Genomic DNA, 19,512 nt, shown 5'->3' on the forward strand with positions numbered 1-19,512 from the left:
CATCCACCATGAAAACTCTGCACAGGGAGCAAGAGGACAGACCATTCATCGTTCCCCTCCCCTCTGCTCCACAACAACTTATCTGTTGATTCTCTTTGGTGTGAAAGTGAAGATACACTGTGTCAACTCATGCGCTGGCGCAAGATCCCCAGAAACAAAGGTTTCATTCAAACTGTTCTGCACTCTTTACGATTGGTATGTTCCAATCAAATTTAATTTTAAAGTGTCTTAAATTTACATTTCTAATTGGTGCAATTTGGCAGTTTAAAACTGACATGAATTTTGTAAGAATTGGGGGAATCAAAACACCAAGTTCAAAACTCGTGCCCTACCCTTGACATAAAATGGACATTGTCAGATTTTGTCACAGAGGGATTTAGGATGGATAACGTCCTTGGCAGAATCCTGCAATGAGTGAGCTTTACTCTATCTCTGACCCAGGGTGTATCTGAGCAGAGAACATTAACTGCACAAGACACTTGTTACAGACCTGTTAATAATCCACTTTAACTACACAGATGCAATGTAAGTCAGAGTGAGAAACAACTAATTCAGTATTTAACTCACAACTGGAGGAAAAAAAACACTTCATTACTTCTGTTGAATTATTAAATGCAACTTTGAGATTTTTATTGACATGAATTAACAGTGTCCATCAGTGCAAGTGAAATGTTTACAAAACTCGGTTTACCGCTGGATTTATCGACTGTTCTGTTGATGATCTTCAATGGAATCGCTTCATGTCCCACCACACAGGAGTAAGAAGCACCGCTGGCCCACTCCTCCGCTGTAATGGATAACAGGCTGTAGATGAAGAAGGAAGTGTTGTCGCTCTCCGCCATCACCTCGGTGTTCATGTAGTTACTGGGATTCACCGGCTTGTCATTGTTTGTCCACTTGACGAAGATCTCTCGGGGGGAGAAACCTCTCACTAAACAGGTGAGGGAGAGAAACCTCTGAGCGGAGATTTCTTCTGTTGGTGGCAGAAGGACCGACACTGATGGCTCCAGCGGATTAATCACTGCAGAATATTTGAGACAAATATAAATCAACCAAAAAAATCCTGAACCAATATCACAATTTCACTAAATATTAAAATACGCCATGTTTAATTTGGGATTTATTCACTTTCGTTTTCTAAAGGAGCAGTATGGTACACATACTGTTCATTAAAAAGAGTAAAGTTTAATGTGAAAGTTGCCTCCATGTTTCCAGCCCACAACGAGGACATTCTGGTCATTTGTCATTGCTGATAGTGACGTCACAACCCAGGCTTCTTCCCACCTTATCTGACTTAATCAGAGTACAATATCCTTTGGTCCATCTTTTTTCTGAATCAGCTACTTAGCTATCCTGCCTTCAGATGCATCATTAATGCCCCTAACGGTGTTGGTTCATTTCCAATCAAAGCTTGCCATTGATGTAACTGGATCTGGATTACACATGGGATCCTTTGTGCTTTCATCTCACTGCTCACCTTTCTCCTTGTGGATGGAGTCTCTCAGCGGAGTCGGTAGATTCTGATGGTACACCACACATTCAAAAGTAACGCCACTCAGCCAGGCTTCAGTAGAAATGTCTAATTTGCTGATCACGCTGTCGGGATTCTGTCCAGGCTGCTCAGCAATCTCTGATTTCAGAGGCTTCTTTTCTTGTTTCCAGGTCACATTGACTCCAGAAGGAAGATTGGACACAACGCAGGTTAACGTCACCGTCGCCTCCAGTAAGACTTGTTCTACTGGCGGTGGGAGGATTTTAACGGTGTTCGGGTGGCACTCGGTATCTTCTATGAAACAAAAATCAAAGTCAATGAAAAATGCCCCTTTCTGATACAAACAGCCAATCTTCAGATTACTCCTTCACAGGGTGAAGACACCACCTTCAAAATGGCAAATCCAACTATTGCTGAAACGATGCTTACTATTGTTGATGTATTTTGATCTGTGAAACATTTGTGATTACCTATAACATACCCTGTGTAATTATTCCGAAAGAACACTGGCTTTGTAACAAGTGAAACCTGTGAAAAAAGTAAAATCATCGAAGATACCATCATGTAACCCATGGAATTATCTTTCTTTCGGAGTTTGTCTCTCACTTAAGACCATCCATTGATACTTGTGACAAGAGTAATCTGAATATAATGAGTTCATTTCCATGTTCATAACCTTTAGGTGCAAGTGCTGCTGGTCACATTGACTGCCAAATCACATCCCAAATTTTGGACAGATTATAATAAATAATTACTATTCTCTTTGCAGAGTTCCAAAGTGTTACAGGAGCGGTGAACAGCAATGGAAATTCTGTTCATTATATTTAACATGATTAAAAATACTTTGCGTTATTGGTGTGATGTCATTCTCTAATTTATGTCATTGTTCCTCGTGGGCTGTGTTTGGAATAGATCTGAAAACAAGACATTGAGTACAGCATTGGATATCGAGAAGGACACCCATCTCCTTAAGTCTTTCCCTCCATTCAGTTAGTTCATAACTGGTCTGTACTTTCACTTTATTTACCAAGCTGCATTTTTTAATTTCTTCATAGAGCAGGAGAGAAAAAAAATAAACAAAAGCGTCTTAAATTAATCTACAAACGCGATGGAAATGTCACTAATTTTATAGACATCCACTACTCACTGTGTGAACATCGCCACCCCAAACAGGCTAAATCAGCCTGTCTCAAGTTCCTAGTTCATTCATCCCTATTGTAGCATTCCCACCAGAATTTATTCTCCTGCCTCATCCACTAATTACAGAGAGCATCTTAAAGAAGCTCAGTGAGATCACATTTATCCCAGTTCATCAAATGTGATACCCACTTGGTCTGTGGTCTGATCCCATAAATGAAGTTAAAGAGCTCAGTACCAGATAAAAATCGATGTCGTACAATGTCCAACCAACAGGTCATTCCTGAGCAGGGAATGAAGCATTGAACGCATTTTGATTTATTCTCAAGTAAGGGTCACTGCATATTTTAACCACGTCAATTTGATAGAGGTTCAGAATAAGGCTGTTCGGCCAATCCAGAGTTTAGATCAGAATGATGCTGGAAAAGCACAGCAGGTCAGGCAGCATCCGACGAGCAGGGAAATCGACATTTCGGGCTAAAGCCATTCTCCTGCCTTCTCCCCGTACTAAACAAGAGCCAATCTATCTCTGGCTTGAGTACACACAATGGCCTGGCCTCCACAGCACTCTGCAGCAACATGTTCCACAGACTCATCACTCTCTGGCTGAAGAAACCCACCCCATCTCAGTTCTAAACGGTGCCCCTTTGACCCTGAGACTGTGCCCTTGGGTCCTAGTCTCGCCTACCAGTCAAACACCTATTCCACATTCACTCGACCTCAGTCTCTCAGTATTTTCTATGTTTCAATCAGATATCTCTCCAATATCCCCCCTCCACCCCAAACCTATCCTCGAAGCGGCTACCAGGCAAGGATTCAGCACTCTGAATGCCTCTCCCAGCATGGTCAGGCAACAAACTATTTAACAAAGCTCACTGTCTATATATCTATCTTCAACAGAGAGGAAACCTGCTTTTCTGACTTGCCAAAAGGTTGAATTATGAGCAATGCTAATGTAACACTCAAACTGAAATGAGATACGTGGCATGTTGGGAAATGAGAAGCTGTACCGTGCTGTTTACTCCGCCTGATAAATTAGTGTGTTTGATTCACATCAGAGTTCAGAGTGATTTGTAGCTCTCTCAGTCTGTGTCTCTTACCCTGGAGTGCAGTGATGTTTTTACTTTGAGTGTTCTCTCCATGAGTGACCTGGCAGGTATAGACCGCGCTGTTGAACCATTCACCATAAGGGACCATCAGCCGACTCGTCACCGAGAAGTTCCCGTCCGCCTCACACACGGGAGACGTGAAGAAGCCAGAATCCAAGGGTCGGCCATTTTTCAACCAACTCACGGAGATTGACTTCGGATGGAACTCGATGATTGAACAGACGACGGTTGCAAACTTGCTGCTTGCGATGTCTTCACTGGAGCTCACAGTTAGGAGAAGAGTTGGTGGGAGAATGTCTGGACCTTTAGGAAATACATCGCATACATTATCCGACGAATTTCATAACAAATACAATCAGTTCTCATATATCAAGGTTTCTTGTGGTTAATGGATACAAGAATCATAATTGTGCAGAGTGCTGGAGAAGCTAGGATCCACACAGAAAGATCAGCAGGACAATGTGAAAGGCTAAAATTATAGGACACTGCAAGTGAGTCAAAGAGGCAGAGAAACTATAGGCCGGTTAAATCAGAAGGGAGATAGCAACGTTGGATGGTATTCGTTTTAATGACAGAGTCTGATGAACAAGACAGATTAATTACCGGCATATATGAGGAAATGACACAGTTGCTATCACGGAGACATTGAGAGCCGGGCAGGAGTGGCTATTCAATATTCCAGGATTTGGTGCCTTCAGGCGAGACAGGGAAAGAGGGAAAATGATGGGGGCGTGGGTGTGCGGTACAGAATGTTGCTTCTGTCGCAATTCTGACAAGAGTATTTTAGGCTGTAAAGAGAAATGAAATCATGGATACCTCCTTGAACAAAGGCAAATGGACAGTACTTCAAAACCAAAATACAGCAAACGTAACTACTGGGAGAGCACGATAGACCTTACTATAGGTCCAAAAGACCAAGTGCAAATACATGGGCAAATTTCAGAGACATGTAAATTAAATACGGGAATGAAAAGAGGTTTTTAACTTCCTCAGCATAGGCTTGGATATTCACTTTGTCAAAAATTTAGAGGGAGCACAATTCTGAAAATGCCCCCTGGAGCATATTTGAACAAAGTATGTGTTTAATACAGAGAATTTTAATCCAGACCTTGCAAGAGAGGGGTGAACCTGAACTTAACTTTAGGGAATGAAGTCGACCCAGTGGGTAAAACATCAATGGTGGAGCACTTTGCAGACAGTGATCGTGAATCAGTTGGATTTCAGATTGTACTGCAAAGGAATAGAAATTGGCCCAAAGTTCTGAAAAGGGGAAGGACAGTTTTAGTAAGATCAGGTAATGGCTTGACCAGAGTGGACTGGAAGCTGACACTTATTGGTAAATCTGAGTCAGAGCAGTGTGACACATTTAAAAAAGAGGTAGGAAAATCACAGGGAGGACATTTCCCAGGAAGCCACTGCGTGGGACCAAGAATGCAGCGGGCTCTGGACACCAAAGGGCATGGAGGGAGAGATAAAGAGAAACAAGGAAGGCTTCCGGTCTATACTGAAATCTCAAAACAATAGAAACTAATATGGAGTACAGAACGTGCAAGGGGGAGTTTGAAAGACAAAGGAATTAGAAGAGCAAAAGGGATCATGAGAAAATAATAGCAGTCAAAATAAAGGAAAATATTTTTAAAAGTTACAGACTCATTTATAATAAAAGAATTATTCGGGAAACAATAATGCCCATTAAGTGTTATTATTGGAGTGGAGCCGGAGGATTTGGTTGTGGTCAAAACGAATGTGTTCTGTCAGTGTTCACTAGTAAGAGGGACAGTGTGGGGACAGAAATCATGGAGGGGTGTTGTGATGTACTTTCAGAAATTAGGACACATGACATGACGTTCTGTGTTGTCTTGCTGAATGAAAAGTGGTTATATTTCCAGGGCAGGTGAAAAGTATACCAAGCGGTTGAGCGATGCAAAGGATGAAATAGTTGGGTCGCTGACAATAATTTAGAATTCCTGTCTGGCCACAGCAGTTGTGCCAAGTGAGTGTAGATCAGCCAATGTTGCACTGTTATGCAGGACGAAGGAAGGGATAAATAATGAAAACACAGATCTGTCAAGCTAGTCTCAGTGGTAAGGAAACTATTGAGAAGTGAAATTAGTCTTCATTTGCAAGATAAATCAACAATTTTCAGCACGGTTTTATTGAGAGGAAGTCACGTGTAACAATTTGATAGTAGTTTTCATAGAGATAATTCGATGTCCAGATGATAGCAATAATCAGAGCCAATGGGATCCGAGTTAATTTGACAGATTGGATCTAGAACTGGCTGAGTGGTGGGAGCAGGGGATAATAGTCATCGGGTGTCTGCGTGACTGGAAATCTATGTCTCCTGGTGTTCTGTAGGGATTAGTGTTGATTTCCGTGCTATTTCTCTTACATACCAATGATTGAGATTCAAATTTAGGAGGATTAACCAGTGAATTCACAGATGAAATGAAAACTGTCATGTTGGTAAGTCATGAGCATAATGGCTTTAGATTGCAGGAGGATATAAAAGGGTTGATTGTATGTGAAGAGAAAAGTTGCAAATGGAAATTATTCTGAATAAATGTAAGATGACGTAAATCGGCAGAAGAATCTGTGAGGTATGACGTTTTGAATGGTGGAACCCTGGAAAGGCCTGAGGATCTTTGGTGCATGTACCCACCGATCCCCTATAGTACTGTGTCGTCTGGATAAAGAGGCTAAGAAGGTGGGAGGATATTTGCTTTTATTAGCCTAGACATTGACAATGAAGAGTGGTGAGATGATACTGGAACTTAATAAAACACTGGTTAGGCCATACTGAAGCGTTGTGTGCATGTTATGGAAGGAATGTGATTACACTGAAGGCAGTATTGATGAGATTTGCCAGGATATTGCCTGGGTTGGAGGGTTTTTGTTATGAAACTAGTTTAGATAGACAGGGGTTTTCCTTGGAGCAGAGGAGAATTAGGGAGAAGATTATCATGATGTCTAGAATTATTTTAGGCATAGACATGGTAAACTGGATGAAACCTTTCCCCTTGATGGAGAGATCAATGCCTCAGGGGCACAGGGTGAAGGTAAGGCCAGGAGGTTCCAAGTGGATCTCAGGGGAAAACAAAATCAAACAGAGGGTGGTGTTAGCCTGGAGCTCAGCACCTATAAGTCATGTAGAGACTGAGCCCCTCATTATAAGTATGAAGTATCCTTGCAAGGGCAAGTCACACAAGGCTGGCACATGAGACTGGAATAGTTAGGTGGCTGTTATTGGTAGGCGTGAATTGGGTGGATCAAAGGGCCTTTTTCCTGTGCTGTGTAAGGTGAATCTATGAAAACGGTTATAAATAATGCCTTATTCATGTTAATCACAGATGATCTGTTTATCTCAGTTCCTACAACACGTACCTGGACATGGCATTTCTTTGCTCTTGTGTGTCCCGCTGTGTTGAACCTCACAGGAGATTTTGCTGGGGCAATCTACCGCTGACCCGGGCAGGGTTAACTGGCTGCTCAGGGTGTAGGTTCCCTTCTTGTTTCTCACTGATGGGTAAGTCTTCAATCCAGTCGTGATTAGCTCCCCACCTTTCTTCCAGGTTACCTTGGTGACGTCAGGGGAATAGTCCATCGCCAAACAACCAAAGATCACAGAACCGGTGTTGTGCTCCTGACAGGAGGAGACCAGGCCATAAAGTGTGGGGAGCGATGGTGTCTCTACAACAGAATGACCAATTGAGCATGTTAGTTTCTGTTAATTTGACCTTATCAGTTACTCAAATGTATCCTCAGTGTAAACGTTTGCCAGTATGCTCCCGCTGAAGTCGAGAGCATAACTGGGTTTTTTTTTTGTTTCCTACCAGTTGCTGATCATGATCATTGGTTCCCTCTTTAGAAACATGCCCTCGATCTTGACCATTACCATATAATTTAGGAAGAACATCCTGATCCCACCCCAGTAACTGTTTGAAGATCTCAGCAAGTGATACTTTCACTGGATTGCTGTGAAGAGCAGAGACGTTTCACAAACTACAAACCAAGGAAATGCAGATTCATCGAAATTCTACAGTGTGTGCAAACAGGCCATTTGGCCCAACAAGTCCACACCCACCCTCTGGAAAGTAACGCATCCAGACCCATTCCCCTACCCTATTATGCTACAGTTAACCCTGACTAATGCACCGAAACTCCCAATCACTGAACACAACATTTGCAATTCCCACAACTTGCACATCTTTGGAGTGTGGGAGGAAACGCACACAGACATGGGGAGAAAGTGCCAACTCCACACAGACAGTCACCCGAGGCTGGAATGGAACCTGAGTCCCTAGCACTGTGAGGCAGCAGCACTAACCATGGAACCAGCGTGCTGCCCCACGAGGTGCCGTGCTGCTGGAAATACCCAACAGCTGGCCGTACCCCCGGAGAGAAGTCAGAGTGAATCATAGAACATAGAACATTACAGCGCAGTACAGGCCCTTCGGCCCTCGATGTTGCGCTGCCCTGTCATACTAATCTGAAGCCCATCCCACCTACACTATCCCATGTACGTCCATATGTTAGCCCAATGACGACTTAAATGTACTTAAACTTGGCGAATCTACTACCGTTGCAGGCAAAGCATTCCATACCCTTATTACTCAATAAGTAAAGAAACTACCTCTGACATCTGTCTTATACCTATCTCCCCTCTCTTTAAAGTTGTGTCCCCTCGTGTTTGCCGTCCCCATACTTGGAAATCAGGTCCAGTGAGCCTTCCTCACTTATCAATGCAAGGCAGAATGTTCTCTCTGGGAGGGAGGTCACTGCAGCAGCAGCACAGGCAGGAGCTGAGCACTGGGACGGGGAGGATGGCTGTCAGGGCTGAACTCATGCCAATTGTCTGGAAGTTGAAACATCTCATTTACAATTATCTGAATTCTGTAGGCCTCTGAAAAATGGAGGACCAGTAAGGTTCAGAGACTTTGGAGTGTTACAGCTGAGTATTTACGTAAATATGATTTGAGAAATGAACAAGTAATCTTTAACTTTAATAACTATCAAACTGACACACAGTTCACCACCAAACCTCATGTCTCAGACTAACCACTGCACTTATTCTGTCTAGACCTAAATTCCCACTCACATTGACAAACCCTACCCTGCTATACACCCATTCATGCCCGGAACACACAACCCCTATCACACGAAACACATCCAAGGCAATCCATATTGGTAGTGTAGCTGAGCAGAGAGATCTCGGTGTCCATGTACATAGATCCCTAAAAGTTGCCAGCCAGTTTGATAGAGTTGTTAAGAAGGCATACTTTGTGTTGGCTTTCACCGATAGAGGGAATGAGTTTCAGAACCATGAGGTTAGGCTGCGGCTGTACAAAACTCTGGTGTGGCTGCACTTGGGAGTATTGTGTACTGTTCTGGTCACCACATTATAGGGAGAATGTGGAAGCTTTGGAAGAGTTCAGAGGAGGTTTACCAGGATGTTGTTTGGTATGGTGGGAAGGTTTAATGAGGAAAGGATGAGGGTCTTGAGGCTGTTTTTATTTGAGAGAAGAAGGTTGAGAGGTTACTTAATTGAGACATAAAAGATAAACAGAGAGTGGACAGTGAAAGTCTTTTTCCTTGAATAGTGATGGCTAGCAGGAGAGGACATAGATGACAGATGACAGAGGTTGTTTCTTTACTCAGAGAGTAGTTGGGCCATGGAACACACTGCCTGCAACAATAGTACACTCGCCAACTTTAAGGCCATTTTAAAGGTCATTGGATAAACATATGAATGTAAATGGAATCGCGTAGGATAGATAGGCTTCAGATTGGTTCCACAGGCCAGCGCAACATTGAGGGCTGAAGGGCCTGTACTGCACCGTAATGTTCTATGTTCTATATTCCAGATGGACATATGATCTCAATTCCTTTCACTCATTTACACTCCTGCCGCCCTGCACCTGGCCCATGGTGAATCTGGCCCTGACTGGAACTGGCACCATCATTTTCACAACCTCGGACAAAAGCCCACTACCCAAGACATGACCCCAGTCCATGATCACTGACCTCTCACCTTACCCAAGTCAACCTGTGCACATTGCATCCCAGCTCCTTTCGCATCTGTCCTTTACCACCTACCATTTTGCCAGACTCCGAGCTTTGCATTTTGACAACACGTCCCCTGTCACTTCATTACAGTGACCTTCTACCCCCGAAACATCCTGGCACTCTGCGCACCTCTACACTAACCAGCCTGGAACACTGCCCACCTCTGCACTAACCAGCCTGGCATCCTGCCCACCTCTGCACTAACCAGCCTGGCATCCTGCCCACCTCTGCACTAACCAGCCTGGCACTCTGCCCACCTCTACACTAACCAGCCCGGCACACTGCCCACCTCTACACTAACCAGCCTGGCATCCTGCCCACCTCTGCACTAACCAGCCTGGCACTCTGCCCACCACTACACTAACCAGCCTGGCACACTGCCCACCTCTACACTAACCAGCCTGGCACACTGCCCACCTCTACACTAACCAGCCTGGCACTCTGCCCACCTCTGCACTAACCAGCCTGGCACACTGCCCACCTCTGCACTAACCAGCCTGGCATCCTGCCCACCTCAACACTAACCAGCCTGGCATCCTGCCTACCTCTACACTAACCAGCCCGGCATGCTGCTCACCTCTCCATAAACCAGCCTGGCAAAGACAGACCTCCTGCATTTCAGCTCAAACTACCCCTCACCTACCAAGCACAATTCGACCAAATTATCCTGTGACCATTACCATTTACCTTGATGCCACCTTGCCAGACAGAGTGCATGCAAGCTTACCCAGCAGCCAGCCAACACCTCACAGCCTATCAGCCCAAACTCTCCCACATGCCCAATCTTGCCCCTCACTTGCTCACCACCTTCCAACTTTGAGCCCACTCCACCATAAAGTCAGTGAGTCATAAAGTCATACAGCACAGAAGCAGTTCCTTTGGTCCAGCTCATCCATGCTGACCAGAGTTCCCAAATTAAACTAATTCCACTTGCCTGCCTTTGGCCCATATCCATCCAGACCTATCCAGTTCCTGGAGCTGTTCAAATGTCTTCTAAATGTTGGACCTATCTCTGCATTTACCACTTCCTCTGGCAGTTCATTTCAATGTTTTGGACAGGTACAACATGAAGCTCCAACTCCTGCACTCAGTGCTCTCTGACCAATGAAGGTACATGTGCCAAATGCCTTCAACACACTAGCTACTTGAGACAACGCTTTCAAGAATCTATGAGTCTGAACCCTCAGGGTCCTCAGTGTTCAATATCACTACCCAGTGCCTTACCATGAACTCTGTAAGACTCTATAAGTCTGGACCCTCAGGGCCCTGTGTTCAACATCACTATCCAGTGCCCTACCATTAACTCTGTAAGTTGTGACCTGATTTGTCTTCTCAAAAAGCAACACGTCGTATTCATTTAAATTACACTCCATCTGCCACTCCTCAGCCCATTGGCCCAGCTAATCAAGATCTCATTGTACGTTTGGATAACTTTCACTGCCAATTATACCACCAATGTTGGTGTTACGTGCAAACTTACAAACCATGTCCCATTCAATGTTTTCATGGCTTTCAACCAATATTGTACCCTGTTGAACTTTCTCCCACATATCCGGAGCATTTTTTTAAGGATTGAAGGAATCTATCTCCTTATTGAAATCATTTAATGTTTTGTCCTGAATCAATTTCTGTGGTGGAGAATTCCAAAGTTTCACCATTCTTTTGCTGGACAGTAAACAATCAGGTTCAATGTAATCGGTGTGTTGGGAAGACTGGTGAGCAGCAAGATTAATGATGATCCCATGAATGGAATAGCATTCTACAGGGGCCGCGGGGCCTTCTTCAGCTCCCAGTTTGCATGCTGACATGTCCCTTTGGCAGCATGTTCCAAAGCTGTGATCCTTGAGGATAAGGGCGCACATGCGTGTAAATGCTTCACCTGAAAGCTCTCCTCCAAATTAGACTTCAACTTGACTCTCAACTATTTCTCTGCCGTTTCCTCTTCCTCAATCACAGCCATGGGACTCACTTCCTAACAGCGCTGTGAATGTGGTAATACCACACAAACTTCAGCAATTCAAATAGGCTGATGATAACTGGTTTCTCAAGGCGATATAAAAAGTCTGACACTTCCACACCTGTCTAGAGATTCAAACAACCACTGGAAGAATTGAAAATTATTTGAGGCACTTGTGTGTCTACACAAGATGACGTGGTTTCCTTTTGCGTGATTTGACTGTGTTTTCACTGAATGAACAGAGCTATTTCTTAACCATACAATAGGAATGAAGCTTCCCTCATTTTTAGCAAGGCAATCACACATTATATTTCTTTATTCCAGGGAGGTACAGTGTTAAATTAAAGAAATATGATGATTGGGATGTTTCAATTGGAAATTGTCAGAGATTGAAAGTTTACTTTCATGAGCAATTAATTCCAGCCTCATTGTGTCACAGTACTCACAGGAATGTCTTCCAGAAATGGTGTCTCCCTTTGTTTCGGGCAGTCGAATCAGTAAATCTGGGACAGTTTTTGCTTGTTAATAAAAGGTGTTGAAGAGTTTTAGCCAAAGGGAGACCTGTGGATTTAGCTCACAGATGCTCCATGATCGAAGTAAGTGGTGGAACAGCTCGAGGGGCTGAGTGCCCTCCTCTTGCTCCTACCTTCCTATCATTGTGTCATTCATTAAGCTAGCACTGGTGGTGAACACTTTTTATTAAAATATTTCAACAAATTAATTGTTTCACACATGCTGTAAAAAAAACCTTCTGTTGATTATTTGGAACGGGGTCATTGACATTCTCTATCTGAGTGATCAAAATAACTTCCACCCAATTACAGCAGCCACTGCGCTCTGGAGTGTGTTGTTACTTCATAATAGTTTCTTGTGAAACTACAGCTCGTGATCAGGGCGCTCCAATTCAATGATTCTCTGATATTTAATATCTCTGAACATTCGCAATTTGTTCAAATGCATCTTTTCTCTGAAGAACGTGTTTCATCGAACAGAACTTTTTTCAATGAAACAACAAACTTTAAATGCTAGAAAACCAAAATAAAGACAGAAATTTCTGAAGAAACTCAGCAGGTCTAGCAGCTCCTGGGGAGAGAAGGCAAGGTTAACCTTTCGCATCCAGAGACCCCCCGCCACCCCCCCCCCCCCTTCACCAAATTGTTTTCATGTTTTTGGCACAAGAGCTCACACCTGTTGAGATAAACAGTGATTACGTTGGCTTGACTCCTGTTGGAAAAAGAATTCTTAGCAGAGGTACTGGATGGTCTGAGATAGCAATTGAAGACCAACTGAAAAGCTATCACCATCTGCAGCAAGTGTTGGATTCAGCGGAACTCCCAGCGTAATGAACAATCAAATTCAGCTACAGCACTGGTTTAATATAAAGTAAACCAGCCGAAGCCTAATCTCATCAAATATGCTTCGAAAATGATTCATTCTGGATTAGTTATAAATTATATTGTTAGAACAGCAGATCAAAAGCTGGGATTTCTTTGAGCACTTACTCCATTAACCCCATCTAGCGATGCTCAAAAGCTTGTGAACAAATATTGATCTGGAAAAAGCTGCTAACCACCAAAATTCTGTTTAATATCTAAGAGACACAAGTCAGGACAGCGATTGAATAGATTTCATTGGCCTCTGTGAGTGGAATTCCAACAAACACCCAGACATGTCAATCTGCTTTCTTGCACTGAAGTAATCTGATAAGAGATTGTGTTACATACCTCTCTAACAGGTTGTAAGTGAACACAGGCCACCTGGCACAGAATCAGGGACACTACTACAACATCACAACAGACCTGAATACAATGAGCTTGACACTATCACGGAGAACACAGCCCACATGTTTTGACAATACATAAACCATGTTAGTTATTATCACCTTCCAACAACCAGGGATTGTTCCAGAATGTTTGTACAATGAAAGTAACATTTCAACATTTATCGAAGAATGCTTTGACAGCAGCTCCAAATTGTTCAAACTCTATGGGAACTACAGAGGAATAAATCTAGGAATTGCATTGCCATCAATTCACTGTCACTGGATTCCAACCTAGAACTCCCTTCCTCTTTCCCCTGTGAATGTTGCTGCACCAGACGGTCGACTTAGTTTGGAAAAGATTAAAATGTTTTGAAGTGTAATATGACCGTTGCCAGTGACATTAAAAGCTGATAATAGGTTTTCAAATAATAAGATGCAAAAAAATTCTGATTCTACATTGTGCCACGGAATATGTCCTGCATAACTGAGGCACAAAGAAAATATACAGCATATTTCCCTCTGCCTCGCTCAATCAAATATCTCTTGTTGCCAACAACCAATTTCAAAACTCTTGCTATCTGCCTTTTGTTCCTGAAATGTTCGTTCTGATTGGAACAACTTAGTCAGGGCTCTCAATTCTGGGGCACCTAATCGAATATTGTATTTCTGGCAGATAAAAGTGGTTTTGAAGCTCAAGATAAAATTGAACTGTCTGAGATTCAGGTATCCGAACTGGACAATTTACAAATGGTCAGGACCATTGACAAGTTAGTCAGACATAGCACTGAAACAAACTGCACAACAGACTTAATCCTAGAGGATACATTGCTCAACTCCTCACGTCAAATACATTCACTGTAATTGAACATTCATCAGAGGAACTAACCAGAGGATTAATGTGAACAAGAATGTGTTCACAATGAACATAAATAACCACTGAGTTAATAAACTTAATAAGTCATTGTGTTTAACAAAATTATTGAGGTGGGAAATATCGCCAATTAAAGCACAGATACTGAGGAAATGGATTATTCTCTAAATTATTTTTACATATTCTTAAAACGTTCCTTGAACTGTGGAGATTTTGCATGCACTGCATAAAGTCAATACTGCATTCCAGTGTGGAAAGCATTTCTGTTGAAGGAATTAGGGCAAGGTCATTTTCTTGTTAACTGCTTTTAATGAACGAAAATGTTTAAAATGGTATGAATTGAAAACATGCTTCTGTCTGGAGTTGCCCGCTTTAGCGGATGTCTAAGTAAATGTGGGCACTGCTGCCTCACAGATCCAGGTACCCAGGCTCGGTTCCAGCCTCGGGTGGCTGCCTATGTGGAGTTTACACAATCTCCCCTGTGTCTGTGTGGGTTTCCTCCCACAATCCAAAGATGTGCATGTCAGGTGAACTGGTCATGCTGTATCGTCCATCGTGTTAGGTGCATTAGTCAGGGGAATGGGAATGGGTCTGGGTGGGTTACTCTTCAGAGGGTCGGTATGGACTTGTTGGGCCAAATGGCCCGATACATACTGCAGGAAATCTAATCTAAATGATTGTCACACTTAACTAATGTGAGCAGATTCCTTCCAATCGCTACATTGCAATAAATCGGTCAAGTATATTAATTAAAATAAATATTACTCTCTTTTCAGTGTCTGAATAAACAATGTGCTCTGTTATCCTCTAGTTCATGTCTTCTGCAAATTTGTGAACTCTGCATCCGTCTGAACACATCGATGTAAAATGAATTCTCTGCGTTTGCAGCAAGCACTCCCATGGTTTTAAGAGTAGGGTTCCTACAGTATCGAAACAGGCCATTTGGCCCAACAATTCCACTCTGACCCTCTGGACAGTAAGTAGCCCACCCAGACCCATTCCCCCTAATGTATATTTACCCCTGACTAATGCACCCTAACCTACACATCCCTGTACACTGTGTGCAATTTAGCACAGCCAATCACCTGACCTGCACATCTTTTGGACTGTGGGAGGAAACCAGAGAGTCCGAAGGAAACCCACGCAGACACAGGGAGAATGTGCAAACTCCACACAGGCAGTCACCCGAGGGTGGAATCGAATTTGGGACCCTGGCACTGAGCCACCATGCTGCCCTGCGAGGTCATGAGTGGATTATTTTAATTCATTCGAAATTTGGCCTTAGTCACATAATTCACTAAGTTGTTTCGAAAGAATGACTCCTCAGTTGATATTTTGTTGGAAAATGTAACTATTTATTAAAAATGCACAGATTGGGAACACCTAAAGCACTGTGCAGATTAAATAATTCAGTTAATGTTTTATTTTTATCCTGTAAATCCAGTTTAATCAGGGACATAACAATTAATTAACTCAAATTACGTGTGAAACTGATCAAAGCAGTGAAACTGACCTGTTCTTCATAGAACTGAGCAGAATTTCCAAATGGTCTTTGCCAATGATCTTTTCCAGCCAGAAAAATATGTATGTAGTGTACAGCGGAATTGAAAGGTGTTTCTTGATCAATTATAACACAGTCATGGCATTTTTGCTCAACAGTAAGAACTATTAGAACATTAGACTTTTGGAATTCTATTTATATTTCTCTATGACTTGTAAACTGTTTAAAGACAGACCTTGTGATTGAACTAGATAGTGGGGTTCTGAATTTGGATTGTAAAGCATGGATTAGATTAATCCTTAATTATTACTTTTAAGTAAAAATGGCGCCCAAAGGTATCTGTTTTCCCTTCATTTCTAAAACCTTTGCGATTTGTCTTTCACTTAATAATAGGCTTTATGAAATTTCACCTCACATGCTGATTGCATTGAATGAGGAACCTGGAGCGGTTCACTGTCACCAACCGTGTTAACATTGCAAAAACAATGTAAAAACCAAAAACAGTTTCCCAAATATAACACATTTAATGTTACCCAAGCACAGTCCCTCCTCAACAGATCAACGATCACCAGATCACAACACGGTGTGTTTGCAGTGGAACTAGCTCTGCAAACATTTTCAACAGAACCAAGAACATGATGTAACCTCACAAAAAAAAAACAAAGCTGCTCAGAATCCAGCAAACTAATGATTAAGTTGAATAGAAATAACAAGTCATAACAGCAGCCTTGTTTGTGAGGGGACTTAACACTTAAAGCTGTAACGTTTCTGGCAACAGTTCAATTTATTTCCAACCTGTACACCCTTCCTGATCATGACAATCTTGTGCAGCGCACAGTAGAGCGGTTGAAGGCATATATTGATTAATCACTTCATGGTCAAAACAAAATTATTGATTGGACAAATATTATCACATTATAATTTTAAGTTAGTTTCAATTACATAATCTGACCAATTCTGCAGTTTCAGATTTTAGTCCCAAATTTTATTTTGAATGAGGCTACTCAAAACAAAATTCAGTTAGTTTACAATTAGAACTGAGTTTTTTTTAAAAAGTCAATGCATTAAAAACTCGTTTTTTTTTCATTTCTCACACTTCCGGGTTTCTGCCTTAAGTTGTTTTTCAGACCGTTACAAATGGGTGTAATGTTTTCAATCAAGCAGAGAAAAATGTGTCATATAAGTTTAACAAATGCAGAAATGATTCATGAAAAGCCAAAGATCTTCACAAATATTGGTAATGAAAAGTAATCCAGAGAGTCAATCTCCTCACCAGAAAGAAAACACCGATTACAGAAAGCATAAAAACGCTGATCAATTTCACAAACTGAATAAGATCCAATCAACTCAATTCAACAGAATCAAGGAAAATAAAATCAGAATCCAATCAACTCAAAACAACAGATTTGAATGAAACATAATCAAAATCCAAACAATTCAATTCAACAGAATCAAATAAAACAATTTCAAAAGCCAATCAACACAATTCAACAAAACCAAGTAAAAACAAAGTCAGAATCCAATCAACACAGTTCAAACCGAATCAACGAAAACAAAGCCAAAATCCAATCAACTCAATTCAACAGAATCAAGTAAAACAAATTCAGAATCTCATCAACAGAATGCAATATAGCACCGCAAGAAAATTTTATGACAGTTTCTAACCTGCTTGTCATCAACTAATTAACAAAATAAATGCGAAAATATAATCAGGGTAAGAACATATATTCACGAAGTGAATAATGATATTTTAGCATATTTTAATCATGTTTAGTAATGTCTCGAACATCTTTGATTTCTTAGCGTTTGTTGTTGATAATAAAACTCACAGTCAGGGTGTCACTGACATTAAACATTATTTATAGCTGACTGATTAAGAGACATTAGGTGTTTCAAGTAACCCAGCCACACAGAATGCCCATCTGATCAAAAAAAGAGATACACCGAGTAACTGACTCCATCATCCCCACTGTAACTATTTGCTGAGCCTTAACTGAAGTCTGTAATCAGTCTGAACAAAAATCAATCCGAACCAAACCAAACTCAGCACAGAATCTGAGTTTCATTTAATTCAGAAATTAGTCACATGAATAGAAAGTTTTTAAAAAGTCACTAAGAAAGGTCAAGGGTCTTACCTGAAGTCACTGTCACCATGGTCCCTTGGCCCCAGGAGCCAAGATAGTCACAGTGTTACATTCTCTGGACTGGGTCACACAATAACTAGCTCTGTATAAAACAAATCAAAAATCTACCATCATTTTAAATTTTCAGAACCACAGACAAAATAAAGTCACGATAAATCTTCATCACATAATTGCGCTAGTGAATTCTGAACATTCTTGATTAAAGTTAATACTGTTTTATACTTCACAGAGTAACACATGAGCTGATTCTCAAAATCCCCAACTGGTGTATCGATAATTACCCAACACTTTTACAAATTAAATAGTGATACTGGCATTAAACCGCACAGGACTAATACTGCAGTGCAAGTTAAGACGGTTTGTAGAAGTAATCACTGACTAGTTTCAAACAATGGAGGCTGAATAGGTTTTTGTATTGATCATAATTGCAGTGTCACCCCAGTTATATCACTGTGAGACACGTTGTGTCAAATACTATGACAGACTGTAAACTGTAAAATGCAGAGAATTTCTTCACTTCCTAGAAAGCAGTGATTCACACTCCTCTAAAAATGATTTGGTGCATTATTCCAGCTTTTACTATCCATTGCATTTTGAAAGCTTGGAATACTTTTCCAGGTTTGGTCTGCATTTAACTTGACAATCAACACGAAGAAGGTAGAAAAAAATTATACATTTGTACAAACTAGCACTACTGGATTGCGTTTAAATTGCATCTCACATTATTTCTCGCTCCTGCCATGCTGGAAATCACCAATTTGAGATAAACACTTGTCAGTGGTTTTTGTATGAGGATGTCGCTGTGCACAACACTGTGACCCTTATCTTTTGCACAGTAATAGATGGCGGTGTCTTCGATCTTCAGGTTCCCCATGTCCAACGCGAAAATGTTGTTTGAAGTGTCTTTGGACGCAGTAAATCGACCCTTAATCGCTGGTGCATAGTTACTGCTGGATGAACTATAGTACCAAAGCAGCCACTCCAGACCCTGTCCGGGAACCTGTCGGACCCAGTACATGCTGTAGCTGCTAAGATCGAACCCGCTGGTTTTACAGGTCAGATTCAGGCTGCCTGCGGGACGGCCAGTCTCTGCCTCTGGCTGGGTCAAAACAACCTCCGACTGGACACCTTTAAAAAAGAAAACAAATAAACCATGAGCATTAATGCTGATGAAATGATGGCTGAGTCTTTTATATTCCTGCTGTAGACTAACATTGAGACAGTCACAAAGAGAGACTTGAACAAAAAACACTCACATGATAAGAAAGTCAGTAACAAACTGAGAAAAAGTGTCGACACAATCATTCTGATAACTTGTGGGAAGCGGTTCTGCTAAGATCTTTCTAAACAGAGCCGACCCAGGAGTGTTGAAATACGGTCCAGTGCCCAGGATTTATATGGCCATCGGAAGGGGCAGGCTTACAGCTTCCGCATGTTGGTTTCCTGCTGGAGGCTGAGACTGGATCCTGGTAT

General features: G+C 41.9%; 1 gene segment (V, D, J or C); it reads right to left on the reverse strand.

The window, feature by feature from the left end:
* Positions 1 to 605: 605 nt before the first annotated feature.
* LOC148138719 (Ig heavy chain C region-like) lies at positions 606 to 19,401 on the reverse strand. The segment is given in 7 exon segments: positions 606 to 1,021; positions 1,478 to 1,786; positions 3,730 to 4,041; positions 7,123 to 7,428; positions 18,031 to 18,081; positions 18,850 to 19,167; positions 19,296 to 19,401. Coding segments are annotated over 7 exon segments (1,737 nt in total).
* Between the last annotated feature and the right edge of the window lie 111 nt (positions 19,402 to 19,512).

Source organism: Chiloscyllium plagiosum, unplaced genomic scaffold, assembly GCF_037043375.1.
Source record: "Chiloscyllium plagiosum isolate Xiang-an unplaced genomic scaffold, Cpla_swu_hap1 HiC_scaffold_39, whole genome shotgun sequence".
Classification (NCBI taxonomy): domain Eukaryota; kingdom Metazoa; phylum Chordata; class Chondrichthyes; order Orectolobiformes; family Hemiscylliidae; genus Chiloscyllium; species Chiloscyllium plagiosum.